The sequence below is a fragment of the Polistes canadensis genome, unplaced genomic scaffold (assembly GCF_001313835.1).
Source record: "Polistes canadensis isolate GaletaPanama2010 unplaced genomic scaffold, ASM131383v1 scaffold_1, whole genome shotgun sequence".
NCBI lineage: Eukaryota > Metazoa > Arthropoda > Insecta > Hymenoptera > Vespidae > Polistes > Polistes canadensis.
Window position 1 is genome coordinate 2,280,573 of NW_014569548.1, and position 17,568 is coordinate 2,298,140.

At 33.8% G+C, this 17,568-nt stretch overlaps 4 protein-coding genes across 5 annotated transcripts; 2 read left to right on the plus strand and 2 right to left on the minus strand.

Annotated features, from left to right (window-relative positions):
• Positions 1 to 32: 32 nt before the first annotated feature.
• Positions 33 to 6,707, plus strand: LOC106794062 (structural maintenance of chromosomes protein 6). 2 transcript variants are annotated; one of them, XM_014761483.1, is made up of 20 exons: positions 33 to 1,221; positions 1,335 to 1,776; positions 1,952 to 2,144; positions 2,229 to 2,381; positions 2,452 to 2,696; positions 2,773 to 2,892; positions 3,024 to 3,154; positions 3,256 to 3,456; positions 3,660 to 3,853; positions 3,939 to 4,085; positions 4,186 to 4,370; positions 4,443 to 4,753; positions 4,845 to 5,064; positions 5,140 to 5,310; positions 5,410 to 5,597; positions 5,692 to 5,857; positions 5,925 to 6,038; positions 6,118 to 6,315; positions 6,397 to 6,530; positions 6,625 to 6,707. In XM_014761483.1, exons 2-20 carry the CDS (start codon positions 1,672 to 1,674, stop codon positions 6,647 to 6,649), a joined length of 3,201 nt encoding a protein of 1,066 aa, XP_014616969.1. In that variant the 5' UTR covers positions 33 to 1,221; positions 1,335 to 1,671; the 3' UTR covers positions 6,650 to 6,707. The 2 variants fall into 2 exon arrangements, with proteins under 2 accessions (XP_014616969.1, XP_014616959.1); XM_014761473.1 differs by having other exon boundaries at positions 33 to 1,776.
• A 303-nt stretch (positions 6,708 to 7,010) lies between these two features.
• LOC106783598 (larval cuticle protein A2B-like) lies at positions 7,011 to 8,745 on the minus strand. The gene is made up of 2 exons (XM_014742272.1): positions 8,323 to 8,745; positions 7,011 to 7,984 (listed from the first exon to the last, which is right to left on the minus strand). Exons 1-2 carry the CDS (start codon positions 8,332 to 8,334, stop codon positions 7,367 to 7,369), a joined length of 630 nt encoding a protein of 209 aa, XP_014597758.1. The 5' UTR covers positions 8,335 to 8,745; the 3' UTR covers positions 7,011 to 7,366.
• Positions 8,746 to 10,458: 1,713 nt separating this feature from the next.
• Positions 10,459 to 11,792, plus strand: LOC106793696 (cuticle protein 21-like). Its single transcript, XM_014760842.1, has 2 exons — positions 10,459 to 10,766; positions 10,913 to 11,792. Exons 1-2 carry the CDS (start codon positions 10,755 to 10,757, stop codon positions 11,684 to 11,686), a joined length of 786 nt encoding a protein of 261 aa, XP_014616328.1. The 5' UTR covers positions 10,459 to 10,754; the 3' UTR covers positions 11,687 to 11,792.
• Positions 11,793 to 15,205: 3,413 nt separating this feature from the next.
• On the minus strand, positions 15,206 to 16,436 carry LOC106784542 (RNA polymerase II degradation factor 1-like). The gene is made up of 2 exons (XM_014744219.1): positions 16,370 to 16,436; positions 15,206 to 16,163 (listed from the first exon to the last, which is right to left on the minus strand). The coding sequence occupies exons 1-2, from the start codon at positions 16,379 to 16,381 to the stop codon at positions 15,240 to 15,242; spliced, it is 936 nt and encodes a 311-aa protein (XP_014599705.1). The 5' UTR covers positions 16,382 to 16,436; the 3' UTR covers positions 15,206 to 15,239.
• Between the last annotated feature and the right edge of the window lie 1,132 nt (positions 16,437 to 17,568).

A 17,568-nucleotide genomic window follows, 5' to 3' on the forward strand; every position in this document is an offset into this window, starting at 1 on the left:
TGTTAATTTATTTTTAGCTCATATTACTACAGATCTAGAAATAACAACAGTGGATACATTATTGCATTTACTCAAAAACAAAAAATTAGATAAAAAAGAAATTAAGGATAATTCTTGTGTTTTATCTGTGAGAAAAAAACAATTCAAAAAAACCTTCGATTAAACATTTTACGCGTAAGACATCTCGTTAAAATATATATTAATTAAAAAAAACTCTTGATATGATTTTTCTCTTAATTATTATAATCATTTATTTAGATCCGCGTCAAAATTTGAGAAAACTAAGGGTAAGGTCTTGAAAAATAGCATATGTTGACTTTAATATATAACTTCATTGGTTGCATTACAGTGTTGTGTGTCTGAATTAATGTAAACATTCTTAAAAATTTTATACAGTATGTTCAGTTTTGCTCATCCCTGTATCACTTAAAGTATTTTCAATTTATAAATTATATTTTATTGTTATTTGTTTCTGCCATTGGTTTGTGCTAAATGAATTTCTTTAAGCTGGTGAGGGATCCATAAATCGAGTTTATCTGAATCGATAATGGCCTTGATATAGGCCTCATTGACTTCAACTGGACGACCAGATTATTCAGTATTTTTCAATGAAAAATCACCAGAACAAAATCTGTCAAACCAATATTCACAATACGTTTTTTTAAAGGCTTTATTCCCATACGTGACACATAACTTCTTGTGTGCTTGCGATGCGTTGTGGCCTTTTCGGAAATAATACAATAAAATATGTCTGAAGTGCACGTCTTGTTCTTCCATTTTTAAATTGAGATAAACACAAAACTAAAGAATTAATTGATATAATTTTTTTACTAAATGAAAGGATCGTAAGCTTCGTGCTTTCGTTTCTCGCGCGTCCGATGCTTCTGGTTATTTTCCCTAGGACATCGATCCTTGCGAGATATCGATATTGCTTGAGACGCTACAGCGGACTTCTGCTATGGCATGTGCCGCTACTTTCACTTAAATGACCACAAATTAGAGAACAATTATTGGTTATGCTGTAGTTGAGTCGTTTTTCGATAGGTTTTAGATCGAACCTAAACTGGTTATTGATAGTAATAATAACGAAGCTCTATACAAGGAGGACGATCGAGATAGGCGTTCTCGTCGAATTTGTGTCGTTGAATAGAAGGAAACATCGGATACGATAATTCTCCACAAGGGCAGCGGTGGTGTTCGGGGGTTCAGATTTTAATACGTGTGTGTGTTGTTTTTTTTTGTGTTGTATGGTACATATTTGAAAAATCAGACCATGCGAATCAACGCGCTCTCTAGTGGCAATAGAAATCATCCTCTCATTTTGAATATTGTAGCCACATTTACCACTGCGATGGTCCTCCTTGTATATAGGCTCCTTGATAATAATAATGGCAGCCTGGCGGGAACTATTTCCGTGTTGTTCTTTATACAGATTCGATCAAAGTTTATTGTTTTATGTTAAATAATAGTAGTATATAATTTAAGTATATAATACTATATAACATAAATAATAGTGAAAACAGAAATACAACCAAGGTTATTAGAAATTCATTCAATGTTAAGATTGTATGATAATGATAAAGTTTGCCTGTTTATCGTTTTGTATTTTATAATTTGAATGAGTTTTCTATCATTGTTATCTTTTGTTATTATAAGATTCAAAATATAAAGATGGAAAAAGAAGAAAGAATCAGAAAAGAAAGAAGAAATATAGAGTTTGAAAATAATAATAAAAAAAGATCGAAGACTTTTGATGACGACACTTCTATACAAGAGGTAACTATTTTGTAGTTACAATATATAATGACAAAAAAATATTTAATAAATAATTATTATTATTAATAAAAAATAAAACAATACAATATAAAATTTTTTATTTAAATAAACTTTATTTACTAATATATATTTATATTCTAAGTAATAAACAAACCATTTTATTTTTCTGTTACAGTATACCATTGGTAAGATCACTAGAATTGCTATGCAGAATTTTATGTGTCATGATGCTATGCAAGTAACATTAAATCAAAATGTTAATTTTATTGTGGGAAGAAATGGAAGTGGAAAAAGTGCTATATTAACTGCTTTAACGGTAGGACTTGGAGCTAGAGCAAACGTTACTAGTAGAGGTGTGTCTGTTAAAGGTAAGGATATAATATAATGTTACAAATATTAAAGTTTAAGAATTTTATATATGTACACATGTGTAACTTTGATATATTTAATAGATTTTATCAAGAAAGGTAAAAGTGGAGCTGTTATAGAAATAACGTTAATTAATCAAGGTATTATGGCTTATAAACATGATGTATATGGTGATTTAATAACAGTTGTTCGGTATATAGGCAAACGTTCTGGATATAAAATTAAGAATTGGAAAGGTTTGTACATTTTTGTTTTTTACATTCAATATTGCGCAGTAATGATTTGATTATTATATGTGTGTTACAGGTGAAATCATTTCAACAAAGCGAGCTGAATTGGAAAATTTATTATATTCAATGAACATACAAATAGATAATCCCATTTCAATATTAAATCAAGATGTGTCTAAAACATTTTTAGTGTCATCGAAGAGTGAAGAAAAATACGAACTATTTATGAAAGCTACACGCTTAGATGTCATTGGAAATAATTATAGAGAAGCAATAATTTCTAGCGAAGAAGCAAAGGAAAAGTTGGAACATGCTAATGAGGTATGCATATATTTTTTAATGTTATTAATAATTCAATTTCTAATAAAGCTAAAAATAAAATAAAAAAATTTTATAGATATTACATAAAACAAAAGAAGAACTGGATGAACTTAAGGAAAAGATAGAACTATTAAATCAAGTTGACGCATTAAAAAATGAATTAGGTGATTTACATATGGAATTGCAGTGGGCTATTGTAAGTTAATATATTATTTTTACTTTTAATTTATATTAATATTTTATTGTTTATTTATACATTTAAAAGATGTGAACAAAAGTAATAATAAATGTATTAGAACATTGTTTAAAGTACATACCTCAAACTAGGTCATATCAGAAGAGGCAAAATTGCAACATTATGAAGAAAATCTGCAGAAGTGTAAACAGAAATTGCTAGAGTTTCAGGAAACTTCCGGATCAATGGAATCCAAAGATGCAGAAATTACTGAAAAAATTATGTAAGTAAATATAAGAAAAAATAATGTAAGATATAATATATTAAAAAAGGAATTATATTTATTTAATAATTTTTATTATATCTTAATTTCATTTTTTGTAGGCAATTACAAAATGAAATACAAATAGCTGAAAAAAATGTTTCAAATAGTTCAAATGAATTCACAGATGTTAAAAATAAATATAATATCGAAAAAGAAGCATATTCTGTTAAGATAAAAGAATTGCGTGCTATACAAATGAAAACGAAATATTTAGAGGAAGATATTAATTTACTTCGTAAAGAAATCCAGCGGCTAGAATGGTAAGTTGATTTTTTTTTAATATAAATAAAATAAAATATAATAATTATATAAATGTCTAGTATAAGTGTATACACACGATTATTTCTGTTAGCATTACAAATTTTTCTATTTTTAATACTTATCGAAATAATCGAATGTATACATTTAAATTGAACATACTCCACGTGCGTGTGTATATATTTATAAATATTTATAAATATAGCGGAGATGATAAACAGGATGAACGAAACAAGATAAAACAAAGTCTTGAGGAATTTCGAAATAGATTTGATGAAATTGAAGCTATATTACGTACGAAGGAAACCGATTTAATGCATTTAGAAACAAATAAAATGAAACGTTCCCAAGAAATACAATCAAAAAGAATCGAAATAGATAATAATGAAGTTCGGATTCGTATGTATAAATAATATTAATAGATTGAATGGAATATTTTAATTTTTATATTGCATAATGTATTGTTTTTCTATTAAAAAACAAGGCAAACTCAAACGAGAAATACAAATTTTAAAGCAGCAATCTGATAATGCATTAATTGTGTTTGGACCAAATATACCACGACTTCTTAAACGTATCGAAGAAGAACATAGAAAAGAACGATTTAAAAAGAGACCTCGTGGTCCTTTAGGTTTGTTGAAATAATTTTTTTAATTAATATTTATTTTACATATAAAATATTTAAATTATATTTCATACTAAATGTTTGTATATACTCAATTATTATACAGGTGCATACGTAAAAGTGAAAGATCGAGAATGGATTCCTGCTGTGGAAAATTTTTTGGGTGCTAACTGTCTTACTACGTTTTGTGTAGATAATAGTGACGATGCTAAAACTCTTACTAAGATCATGAAAGAAGTTTATCTTAACGAAAGAGCGCCTCAAATTGTCTATAGTAAATTTTTTAATAAAGTAAGTCTGATAAATGTGATAAAACATAAATAAGAAGTAATATGAATAATAACAATTTACGATTATTTTTAGGTTCATGATGTTAGTCAACATTGTACACGTTCGTCCGTCTATTTCAACATGTTAGAGGCAATGGACATATCGGATCCTGTTGTAGCAAATTGTTTAATAGATCAATGGGAAATCGAGTGTATATTACTCATTCCAACGAGTTTAAAAGCGTGTGAAATTATGTCTGATGCAAAGAAAGTTCCACTTAATTGTAAAAAAGCCATAACTCAACAAGGTGATTTGTTCTATCCAGATCCAAATTATAAAACTTACGGGGCAAGAAAGGGAATAAGGGCGAAATATCTTCAAATATCCACCGCAGAAGCTATTAAGTGATTATAATTCTTTTACATAAATATTTTTCATAATAGTTTATCTTTTACTAGTAATTAAAAATATCTTATAAGTTATCTTTTCTGACAGTCAATTAGAAGAAGAACTCTCCATCGTCGAAGAAGAAAAAAATGCTACTATAAAATTATATGCAAATCTATGTGAAGAGAAAGAAAGAACAAATCGAGAGTTAGCAGATGTTAATGCTAAAGTAGAGAAATTACATTGTGCACGAGACAAATATAAAACAGCAATTAATGATTTAACAGATAAGATGAAAGCGAGTGAAGCTACATCTATAACCGTATTTGTTAGTATAATTTAAAGTAAATCACGTATAAAATAAGATGTGTATCAGACAATATATTTTATTTATTTTTTATAGCATACTGAATTAATAGAGTTAGAGAAAAAACTTCAAAATGAAAAATCTGAAGAAGAACGTTTTAGTATAGAGGTAGAACAACTGGAAAGGAGTATTAATAATTTAGAAATAGAGATTAAATGTTATAGAGAAATGAGATATGGTTTAGAATTGAAAGTCAATCCTTTAAAGGTAAATTACTATATATTTATATTTTATATTATATATTTGTTATTCAATATATTTGTAAAGTTATTTATTTTTATCTATTTTAAAAATGTGATTTGACAGGAAGAAATTCGTCGTCTTAAAGATGAAAAAGAAATGCTTCATTTAAAAGGTCAGCAAGCAGTTCGTACTGTAGAAAAAACCAAAGAGATTGTGCAAAGTGCCGTTGTAGAGTTAGAAAATCAACAAGAAAAAAAAAATAAAGCGGTAGAAAATGCGATCAAATGTTGCCCAAGAATAAACACACATAGGTTGAAACCTTTCTTGCTTTTTCTTTTTTCTTCAAATAATTAATATGTATATAGATGAAATTACATTTAAATTCTAAATAATCTTATTCTATAGAACGGTTGATGAAATTGAGAACCTTCATAAGAGTTTGAAAGGAAAAATTCATGAAGTAGAACGATCGTTTGATTCTAAAGAAAAATTATCTAAAAAGTTAAAAAACCTGAAGGAAAAATTCAGTAACGTAATTGAATTTTCTTCTGTGATTGAAGAGAACAATAAAGTAAGTTATTTGTATAATTTAATTTTAATTTTATGAAATTGTTATATATATAAAATTGTATTTATAGAATCAGTTGCAACGTCTTAAAATCCGGAAAAAAATGTATGAAGATATGAAAGAAGCTATTGGCATGAAAGTAAAAAATTCTTTTTCTACTATATTAGCACTACGAAAATATAAGGTACTAAGATTTATATTTTATTCTATAAATTTCATTTTGTTCGCTTAGCTATGATCTCATGAAATGATTATTTTCTCAGGGTAGTATAAACATAGACCATGTACATAAATTACTTACACTACAAGTAAGTCCTCAAAATGATAACCAAAGATCAGTTACCGATACTAGATCATTATCCGGTGGAGAAAGATCTTATTCTACAGTAGCTTTCATGTTAGCTCTTTGGGATTGTACTAACTTGCCATTTTATTTTCTAGATGAATTTGATGTATTTATGGTATGTCGATCATTTTCTATATTAAGTATTATCAGTACATTTTTCACATTTACAATGTTTACTTTTAATATTATTTGCTAGGATAAAGTAAATCGACGAGTGATAATGGATATTTTGTTAGATTACACAAAATCACATCCTCAATGTCAATTTACTTTCCTTACACCTTTGGACACATCCAATATCTTAGCAGAAGATTTTGTGACGATACATCAGTAAGTGTATCCTGCATTATTTTTGTAATATAACAAAAACGCAGAATAGATAAATAAGTATTTCAGCTTAACTATGTGTTTCTATTTTTTTCAGATTAGCTCCGCCGGATAGAGCGTAACAAATAAATTATATTTTTTGTGAATTTTTTCTAATTATATTTTTATGTAAAAATATAAAAAAAAAATAAAAAAGACAATTCCAGAAAAAGTAAAGCACAATTTCGTTCTTATTATAATATATAATAGACTTATTTCTTTTTATGAATAAACGATAAAGATATTGTTATGTTCAACGTTTCAAGAAATTAAGGCTTGAAGATGTTGAAGTACCGTGAAATATATCGAGGAGGAGGATATGTTAACTGTAAGTAGATCAAGGTTCGAACCATTGCGCGAATCTGGTTCGCCAGGAGTTCCAGAGTAACGCAATATCTTATATTATGCGCATTACGGCGACGCTCCATGTGCGTTTGCTGGGTGGAGGTGTGGGGCGTGGTTATATTGTGCAATAATTGGTACTTAGCGTTGTTGGAGAAAGTATTCGAAAAACGATGCCCATGAAACGGCGCAAATCGAGCTCGTTTACCAAATTTCTACTTTCGTTTTCTTTTTAGGGGATCACACGGAGAGATGTTAATTAAAGTCGTAAAACTTTTAATTGATATGAACACTTTTTTACGACAATAAGAAAATGCTGAATATGAAAAAAATATGGTGATAAGGTAAAAAGGCAATATAAAGATTTAAAGAGAAAGACAATTTTTGGATGTAGTTGCTAAAAAACAAATTTATTGATCAAACATTATTCCTAACAAGAGACGAGTGGAGAGATCGGTTCAGTGATAGAAGGCCGGGGCTGCATGTGCGTACGCAACAGGGGTTGCGAATTTAGCTACGGGTGCGGCGTAGGTGAGAGGAGCGGCGAACTTGGCAACAGGTGCGGCGTAGGCGAGAGGAGCGGCGTGGGCAACGGGAGCTGCAGCAAATTTAGCTACAGGCGCAGCATAGGCCAGAGGAGCGGCGTGGGCGACGTGAGCGACTGGGGTTGCGACGTGAGCAACTGGGGTTGCGACGTGAGCTACTGGAGCAGCTGCTACGGCCTTGACGGCAACGGTGACAGGTTCTTTGCGTACAACGGCGTTGAATCCATTTACGGGATCTGCAGTATAGTCGACGGTGCGTCTGGAGCCATCAGCTTCGAGAAGAGAGTAGCTACCCTGAACGACATCGCCATCACGAGTCTCCTGTTGGCTCTTAGCATCTCCAGTCAGGCTGTCGTGGACGTCGTAAGCGTAGCTGTATTGGGGATGTGGGTCGTAGTCGGCATCAACAGCCTTAGCTACTACAGCTTTAGCTACTGGAGCCACCGCTACTGGTGCCGCAGCATAAGCTACAGGACCAGATTGGATGAAACCGGCATTAGCGGTGGCCACGAGGGCAGCGAGGACTATGAACTGTAATGAAAAAATAAATTTGTTAATTAGAGAACATTTCTAACATTCAATTGATTTAGCTCGACTTAACGATTTTTTCTAAGTTTTTTTATATGTGTATGCTTAGTTTGTCTCCCGGACTTGTATGTTCCAAACGATCAAAATGCAAATCGTGTCTCGCTTTCGAATAGATTACATTCGCGACGATATTCTAAGGATTACGATTGTTTCGTATTACGACTGATTTCTGTGCTTTCTTTCACGAAGCAACGACGATTTACACGATGTAACCAAGAGAGAACGAAAGTGACTGTTATTCGCAATTCTTCAATACGCATAAAAGCGTTCTTTTGTTATACCTTGAAGGCCATTGTTCTTCGAGTGAATTGGTAGATCTGTCGATCTGCTAGTTTGTGATGCGAATGATGCTATGGATGGATGTTTTTCGGCTTTTATACTCGACGGAACAGGGCCTACGGGGCAGCTGACGTAACCGGGTGACGGTTCTTTCGACGGTCAACCGATTCGCGGCCACGGAGCGATGCGAAATTGAGCAAGAAATCGGACCACGCCCAACACGACCAACCAGCAATGGTTGGATCATCAGCACCATGGAGGAACCATCGTCTCGTACTGGGCCGCGTCCTTGCTACGAGTTACTTAATTGTAACACGGACCTTTCTTTCGAATATCGCCTTTTTTCGACCTTGTCATTCGATCCGTTTATCGAAATATTTAATTACCAGTCTATCTGTCTACCTTTCTTTCTATTTTGATTCCATTTTCTAACCATCCATTATTTTTTTTATCTTCATAACATTTTTTACATTCTACTTTCTCCTTTGTACTATTCTTTCGGAGAAGCTTTGATGAAATGTTTATGCCTTTTGCAATTGCACTGATTGAAGTCTTTAGACATATGCTTTAGATGTAATATCTAGCTATGATCTATTCTATTAGATGAGTTAAGAGCAATAACTCTTTGATCATTTAGTTGATCTTAAATAATAAGATTTAAATTAGGATATTGTATTTCTTTAAGAGATTGAAGGCAGTATATTAGGATTACCGAAGTATATCCGGTATATAATTTGTCGTCGGTCAATAGTTTACAAACTTCCTTCTTCGACCTTGAGCACTGCCATACTTGGTGAAATCAAAGCCGACTGCTTTTGTTATTTTTTTTAATTAATACAAAATAAAAAAAAGCATAAGGCTATAGGACAAAGGACCCAATCGAACTGGATCCGGATCCATATATGGATATATTTTAGTACCTGTTACATATCGTTTTTTATGGACTTTTTTGAAATTTGATCAAATTCTTGATTATTCGTCACGATACTTGTAAGAGAAAAGAAACTCATGCATGTAATTCGATTTGACATACACGGATATAGAAAGAGCATAGTGTGATCTAGATGAATCTAGTTAAAGCTATATCACCGCATTAAAATTCAGATTTCGCTCGAGTTTCTTAAGTCTTCCTGGGCGTATTGCCATGACAAAAGACGTCGAACCAGCGAAATCTTGATTTTCGATCAGCACGATACAATTTCCGATGGCCGCAGGCTGTCAATCGATTGGGGCGTACCATCAATTCGGCAGCCCACCTATTTTTTCTTTATGAAAGTGCTCCACTTATTTCTGGTGGTCCCGCCTGGTGTAACGTTAGATATGACGTAACCGAAAAGATAGTTCGTTGTTCAGGACATATAGACTGACACGTTTCCTTCGAAACTTTCGCGACGCATCATCGTTCGCGATTTTTGATACGTGGCATTAAGCTTGAAACTTATGCGAAAGAAACAAAGAAAGGATATCCTTTCGATCTGTTTGCTGCCAAAATGATAAGAAATTGGAAAGAGATGATATAGTAACATATACACACACAGACACATAATATTATTTATTCTTATTTATTTTCACACTACTTCTGTGTAATTTTGACATATGTTATATATCATACGTGATTTTCCATATTAAATTAAGTAAACTATGTTAAAGACAATAAGATATACAGTAGAAAGTTACCATTTACATAATATAGCTCTAATCTTTTCATTTTAGATGCAGCTTCTATTTTGATATAAATTATGTCGAAATTTAAATTTATATAGGAATATTTTAATCTATATCAATTAATGATCGTTAGTGTAGTAAAAGATTTTACCTGTATCAAGACAATGATTGCTTTAATGCTCTTCATACTAATAATTACTTTATGCGCCTTAAGCTTGAAGCTATCAGTTTAAGGAGAAATAGACAAGATAAACTAAACAAGATCGTTATTGCTTTATTCCTTAGCAAAGAATCTTCGTCTGTTAGTAAATTTGACAAATTAGGAATACAAGTTAATGTCTTTAATATTTCTGAATGTTCTTCAAAGATTTCAAATTAACTATAAGTTTTTTTTTATTCCATTACAATACGTTTATTATTTACTTTCTAGTTGAAAGAAACTCAAATTAATTATTAATGATCATTGTTTCCACATAGGACATTATAAAATAATACTAATCTTAGAGATGCTTAGATTTTAAAGATCTTTTGATGTTTTTGAAAATAATTGACACAAATATATAGATCATATAAAATTGACACTGACCAAGTTCAAGTACGATCAGCTTTAGTCGCTATCAACTTTGTCGAACTTTCGAAGTCCAGTAAGCCAAATGTGATAGTGGGGGGAAAAAGTAACCGTGCGAACTCGAGTATATAAGCCAGCGAGGATCAACGTTGGACATCATCAGTCGCTTAGTCGATCCAAACAAACCAAGTCTATTCAACAATGGCCTTCAAGGTGGGTAAAGGATCGATACAGCTCTTATTTTACAAACATCTATTGCACAGTGCGCATCGGGTATCATGTCTCTAACATAAGCTAGAATGTTAGAGCAATATTTGTCTATGTAAAGTATTTCTAACGAATGATCTTTTTCCTTTCAGTTCGTAGTCCTCGCCGCCCTCGTGGCCGCCGCTAATGCCGGTATCATCCAATCTGGTCCTGTAGCTTATGCTGCGGCACCAGTAGCGGTGGCTCCAGTAGCTAAAGCTGTAGTAGCTAAGGCTGTTGATGCCGACTACGACCCACATCCCCAATACAGCTACGCTTACGACGTCCACGACAGCCTAACTGGAGATGCTAAGAGCCAACAGGAGACTCGTGATGGCGATGTCGTTCAGGGCAGCTACTCTCTTCTCGAAGCTGATGGCTCCAGACGCACCGTCGACTATACTGCAGATCCCGTAAATGGATTCAACGCCGTTGTACGCAAAGAACCCGCCACCGTTGCCGTCAAGGCCGTAGCAGCTGCTCCAGTAGCTCATGTCGCAACCCCAGTTGCTCACGTCGCAACCCCAGTCGCTCACGTCGCCCACGCCGCTCCTCTGGCCTATGCTGCGCCTGTAGCTAAATTTGCCGCAGCTCCTGTTGCCCACGCCGCTCCTCTCGCCTATGCCGCAGCCCCAGCATACGCTAAGATTTCAGCTGCTCCAGCCCTCAGCTACGCCGCAGCCCCAGCATACGCTAAGATTTCTGCTGCTCCAGCCCTCAGCTACGCCGCAGCTCCAGCCCTCAGCTACGCCGCAGCTCCAGCCTACGCCGCCCATGCCGCACCCATCGCCTACGCCGCACACCCTGCTCCTCTTGCCAAGCTCGCACCAGCCGTCTCTTATTCCGCTCCAACCTTCTCCTATGCTGCCCCTGCTCTCTACCACTAAGTCCATTCTTATCCCAACGCACCAAGTTGTTGTCAACTAAGGCCGAATCTTATTTATTTTTATTAGCAGACTACATGTGACTGATTAAATTGAGTTACTAATCTAATTTTTTTGACTTGTCTTGAAAACCCCCGATTTCTCTTTCTTTTTTTCCTTCTCTTTTTATTTTTAAATTAGTACATTCATATCATTATCACTGTGAGGGCAATGTACATATATCATTACGTCATAAAACTTGCTTGGATATTATTTATTATAAGTTACTCTGTTTTCTTGGTATTCTTGAAAAAGATAAAAAGTTAAGTTCTCCTTTACTATAAAATGATATCCATAGTTTGAGTTCTTTTTGACGATTGCCAGAATTGACCCACTTTCTCCGTTTTTTGACTGTTCTTTCTTGAATGCCTTCTGACACGTGAAAGATACACTCTGTAATCCAACATCGTTGATTCGTATTACGAACGTCTACCGACACGACAGCTTGAAAGGATCGTTTATCGCGTACGTGCTTCGATTCGAGGAAATCGTTGGTGCGTACCGTGAAATTATATATTATTTTAATGCAGTTAAGTTTTTAATCGTAACTTAGGTTGTTTCAGGATCTTGTTTAAAAAAAATTCGGGGAAAAATATGATGATTTAAATGAATATAATAAAGTAATGAACATTTTGATGTTGAGCAAATTTTATTTCATATGTAAGTATAGCTATAAAAAACAATTTTCCTTTAAATATTTCTTTTTATTGCATACAAATGACCAAGTCTTGATCATTATTCAAGTAAGTTATTTATATCATTTGGCCGGTTGGTTTTTTATATGTAATTTTCCTTGATCCTTTCTTCAGTTATCCTTGGCAGTATTTTATGATACTATCCGAGAACATAAGAGGACATAACAAATTTATGGGTTAAAGATTAATTTAAATAAAATGATAGGAAAATGAGAAATTTCACGTGGGCAGTTGTTGAAAACAATGTGGCTGATCGTTACTGATTGCACGGTCCGAATTCGTTAACGAGGGAGAAAGGAGTCCAAATTCCGGGACACGATTTAAAATATTATGCAATTGAAAGGAAACGGAGTGCACTCGTAATTTTTGGAAGTACATATATACATATGCATGAGGTGTGCGACTATAGATATGTGCGTGTATGTAGGCGGATTACAAAGTTGAACAAAATTAAAGACGATCGAGAAAGAGTGATTTATAAATTTGTCATTCATATTAGTTCTTATCACAGTTTATATATTGTCAGAATACATTCACGCTTTTATCATTATCATTATTTTAATCTAGGTCAGACTTTATATGTTATTCAACGTTAGACTATGTTCTTTGTTCTTTTTTCTTTTCATAGTACATGTAGGTATTTATTTCAAACTGTTAGATTGAAAATTGAATATGCATTTAACCATATAATATCGTGAATTTTGAATAAAATATAAATAGTTAAAACAAAAAGAAAAACTAATGAAAAGTATCTCCCCGAATACGGTTTTATATAATAATTAAAGTCGATAAAGAAATCCACAGCCTTCAGCTGTCATTTTGTTGATTTGGTCGAATTCTTTAGACTTCCAAAGCGGTCTACCAAAAAGTGAACCGGTTTCTTGAATGGTCTGTATATATGTATATATAGATACGTAATACGGGGCGCGATTACGAGAAGGTACATAGTGACATTGGGCGCGGTTCTTCGATGGTCGCGGCTGCAGCCCTGGTTTATTTGGTGAAAGTCGAAACCTTACATATATATTGTTTTTTTTTTCTTTCTTTCTCACTTTAATCGTGCCTCTCGTCGCACGCGAGCCTCTCACTTCGTCTGCCACCTTTTATCGTGCTCCGTTTTTTATTTTGACCATATCGGACGAATTTACAGAGCAATCATGAGTTACGTAGCATGGTAATTGCAGGTGGATTATATAATACTTCGTTGCCCTTCAACTTCGCAGACGTATTCTTTTTTTCTTTCATGTCCTTGCAAGGTATTATTCTTTCATTTAGAAAAGAACATAACTACATAAAATTATTATTTAATCCTTGTGTCAGATTAAAAACTTTCTTATCATTTAATGCTAAAATAAAAATTATGGATTTCAATTAATGAATATCAAATCAAACGAAACAAATATATCATTACTTTGTAGATTCAACATAAAACATTGTCATACATTGCAATTCTTCAAGAACGTCAAGTCGAAAGCGGTAATCGTAAAGATATGTTCGAGTATCAACTTGTTCTATCTACTTGCTACTGCGTCTGATCAATGTTGATATTCACTACTTACTTCGAACGAACAGCCACATCTCTTTCAGTGTATAATGTTATTTAAAGAAATTGAACAATACTATTTCATAGTAGATATTCCTTTTTAATCATGTATATAAATATAATTAACAATATCATTACGATGAATTTGTAAGTAAAATTTTTATTTCTAAGAATCAATTCAATTATTAGAATTATTGTTATAACTAAAAGATAATTTTAAAAGGAGATCGCCTGTATTTTTGATTTTATTACGCATTTGCCACGCAATAAATAGTACTTGTCTAGCATAAGTTCGTTACGCGGTCAGCATGCGTAGTCGAAGGTCGAGGGGTATTACGATGTTCGCATACTTGCTCGCATACGCACATTGTTTGTTGCGTAAAAAACGTATACGCGTCGACATAACACTTTTTGCGTAACGGTAAACGACGATGAATTGACTTCATGGATGAACGTGACAAGCCATCGATCTATCCATCGGTGACATTGATCGCCGCGCTTTTACTTTATTACACCCACACTTGATCATGTATTGCGGGTGCATCATGCACAAAATTATGTCGATATAGATGAGTTGATTTTTTTTCACTTGCAATGCTACTCGATTGTTTTCAAGAGGTCATGAAAGTTCGATAGATTATTTGCGAGTATTTTACTTTTTGGGAAGAGTAAAATACAAAACTAATAATTATAATAATGATTAAAATTACAGTTACTATTTATTATTTATATATATCATTGAAAAATAGTACTATCTGAACATATATATATGTACATTATAATAGATTATGATATAAGAAATTTTACATATACAACATTGATCATTAATCATTTTCACGTAATACAATGTAAGGATAATCGAAATCAATATGCAACGTTATTTTAAGTGTCAATGGATATACTATATTATATTATGGACGAACAATTTAGATTTAACGACTAGTGAAAACAAGACTCTTATTTTTTCGTTTCGTGCATATTTTCATGAAATAAGAAATAAGAAAACATGTTAAGAAAGTTGCTCGATTTCACCAAAAAAGAAATGAACATTATCCAACACAATTTCAGATCTTGTTTGATATATAAACGAATATATCATAAAAAAAAGGTTGGGCTTTTGTTGATGCAAAGTTTGTATCGTTGACAAAATTTCATTTGTGTGAGGCATAAAAGAAAAGAATTAATTTCAGAAGATTACAAGTGATTTATTAAAATCTTAATAATAACATATCATTCGATGGACAAGTCGTGTAAAAATTGAGATTAGGCGGTATATGTTTTAGAGGAGTGCAGGTGCATAGGTTAAACTGGCAAGGGGTGCTGCATAGGCAAACGGCGAAGAGTATGCTGCCGTATAAGCAGAGTAGGTAGGATAAGAAGCAACAGCTCTTGCCGCCGGTAATTGGACTAATCCTCGTTGAATATTCTCTGTCTGCCCTAATCGGAACTGAACCGGACTGGCGAGAGCTCTAACTGGTGTAGATCTCTGTTCCTGCTGTTCTTGCTGTTCCTTCTGTTGTTGTTCCTCCTGCTGATCATCTTGTTGGTCTTGTACTTGTTGTTGCTGTTGCCTGACTTGCTGTTGAATTTGACGGCGCGTTTGTTCTTGCTGTTCCTGTATCTGTCTGAGCTGCTCCAACTGTTGTTGCTGCTGTTCCTGCTGACGTTGTTGTTGCTGGCGTATCTGTTCAAGTTGCTGTTGCCTTTGCTGTTTCTGAATTTCGAAATCTCGAGGAGCCGGAGCATTCTTCAGAGGTCCTGTTCTAGCTTCGACAACTTCAACGTCCGAATCCGGACCAGTCGCAGGAATAGTCGGTGTAGGTAAAGGTGCAGCTGCCACAGCAGGTGATACAGCGGGTCTATAGGGTACGAAAGGTGCTGCGATAGCAGCCAAAGCAGTTACAGGTTCCCTGCTAACGACGGCATTGAATCCGTTTACAGGATCAGCCGTGTATTCGACGATACGCCGAGTTCCGTCAGCTTCGATCAAACTGTAGCTTCCCTGAACGATATCACCGTTTCTCGTTTCGTATTGAGCCTTTGAATCACCCGTCAAAGTGTCTTGGACGTCATAGGCAAAGCTATACTGTGGTGTTGCATCAAATTCTTCCAGTCTTGCCGCAGGAACAGCTGCTACAGCTGGTATAGCTGCTGGTACCAGCGCGCATTGCCCGAACACCGCCAACCCCAAAAATACGACGAACTGAAAAAGAAGAAGTAAGAGTAAGGTGTATTCCTCTACTGATATAAGACAGAAATTTGGATCATATTAAGATCTAACGTTTATTTATATTATTATACATATTAATAATGTAAATAAATCAAGATTTAAGAGTTTTTATCCCTTTTCTGTTTTTGGTCAGGATCAAAGAATTTCTTCGATTCGAGAACGTTTCTTCTCTTACTTACCTTGCCAGCCATGTTTGTTCACAAGAGGATCGGCAGAAGACTGATGCCTCAGGGTAAAATCAGTGGCACTTTTATACGTCTCGATTGCGGCTCGCGTTTTCGTGCCATCCGTAGACAATAAGCCGCGAGAATTTCTTGCACCCAAAGTCGCGACACGTCAAAGCACCCGCCTTTGCCGCCCCCACCTAATCTCTCGGTAGTATTTTCTTTCTTCTTTTTTTACTCAACGACCTTCTCATAATCGTTGCGATACAACCTGGGCTTGTCCAGGACACGATGCGCACGTGTACTAACAAGCACAATGAGTATGCGCGCTTATGTTTCTTCATAACGAATCGTGCCGCATACACGCGACCTGTATGTCAATACGCCAATGACCAGGAACGTTCCTTGTACACCGAGGTCGTTTGACGAAAGCAACTCCTTTGAGTTGCACTTCAGCGTACTGCCCAGGCGCCAATCTTTAGCGATCATTGGGGTTGCTCGCCTCAATTTAAAAAGATCGATGATCGAGCTAAGTCTCTTTTATTCGTTCTACAACTTCAGTTTTCTATCCCATTGCTATTTTTATCTTTGACTGTCTAAAAACGTTGCAATGTTCACATATTTATGTATAACCTTTAAATAAAAAATTACATATTCCGTATAGTATTACCATAGAAGAGTGCGTCAAGATATGGCGATTATTGTTTTCATATAACACAATCCTTCGTAAAATAATATAAAATGTAGACATTTCTCGCGTTTAAAAATTAAATTTGTTTTAATTGAACATTACATTTTTTCTTCATCGCTACTGATTTATTCTGTTTTGTAATTGTTTTTTTGATTTTTTATTTTTGATCACTATGTTACAAAGAATAGTATGCAGAAAAATATTTTTTCCAGATTTATATCTAATACATATATTCTCATGAACAAATTGTAAATTATTTCGAGAAAAATTAAAAAATAATCGTCATCAAGATTTTCTATAACGCGTCCATCGCAAATTCATTTAACGCGTGATGTATTAACAGCATTATACAGGATTCTACAATATAATATGAATCAGTACCAAATAATATACTTTTATATCTGAAGCTACTTTGGTAAAACTAATTTCTGTAAAATATTTATTATTTTTTTGACTTTTTATTCGAATTCTTTTGTAAGTTTTTGTAAGAAATTATTAAGAATCACTTGATATATCACTACGT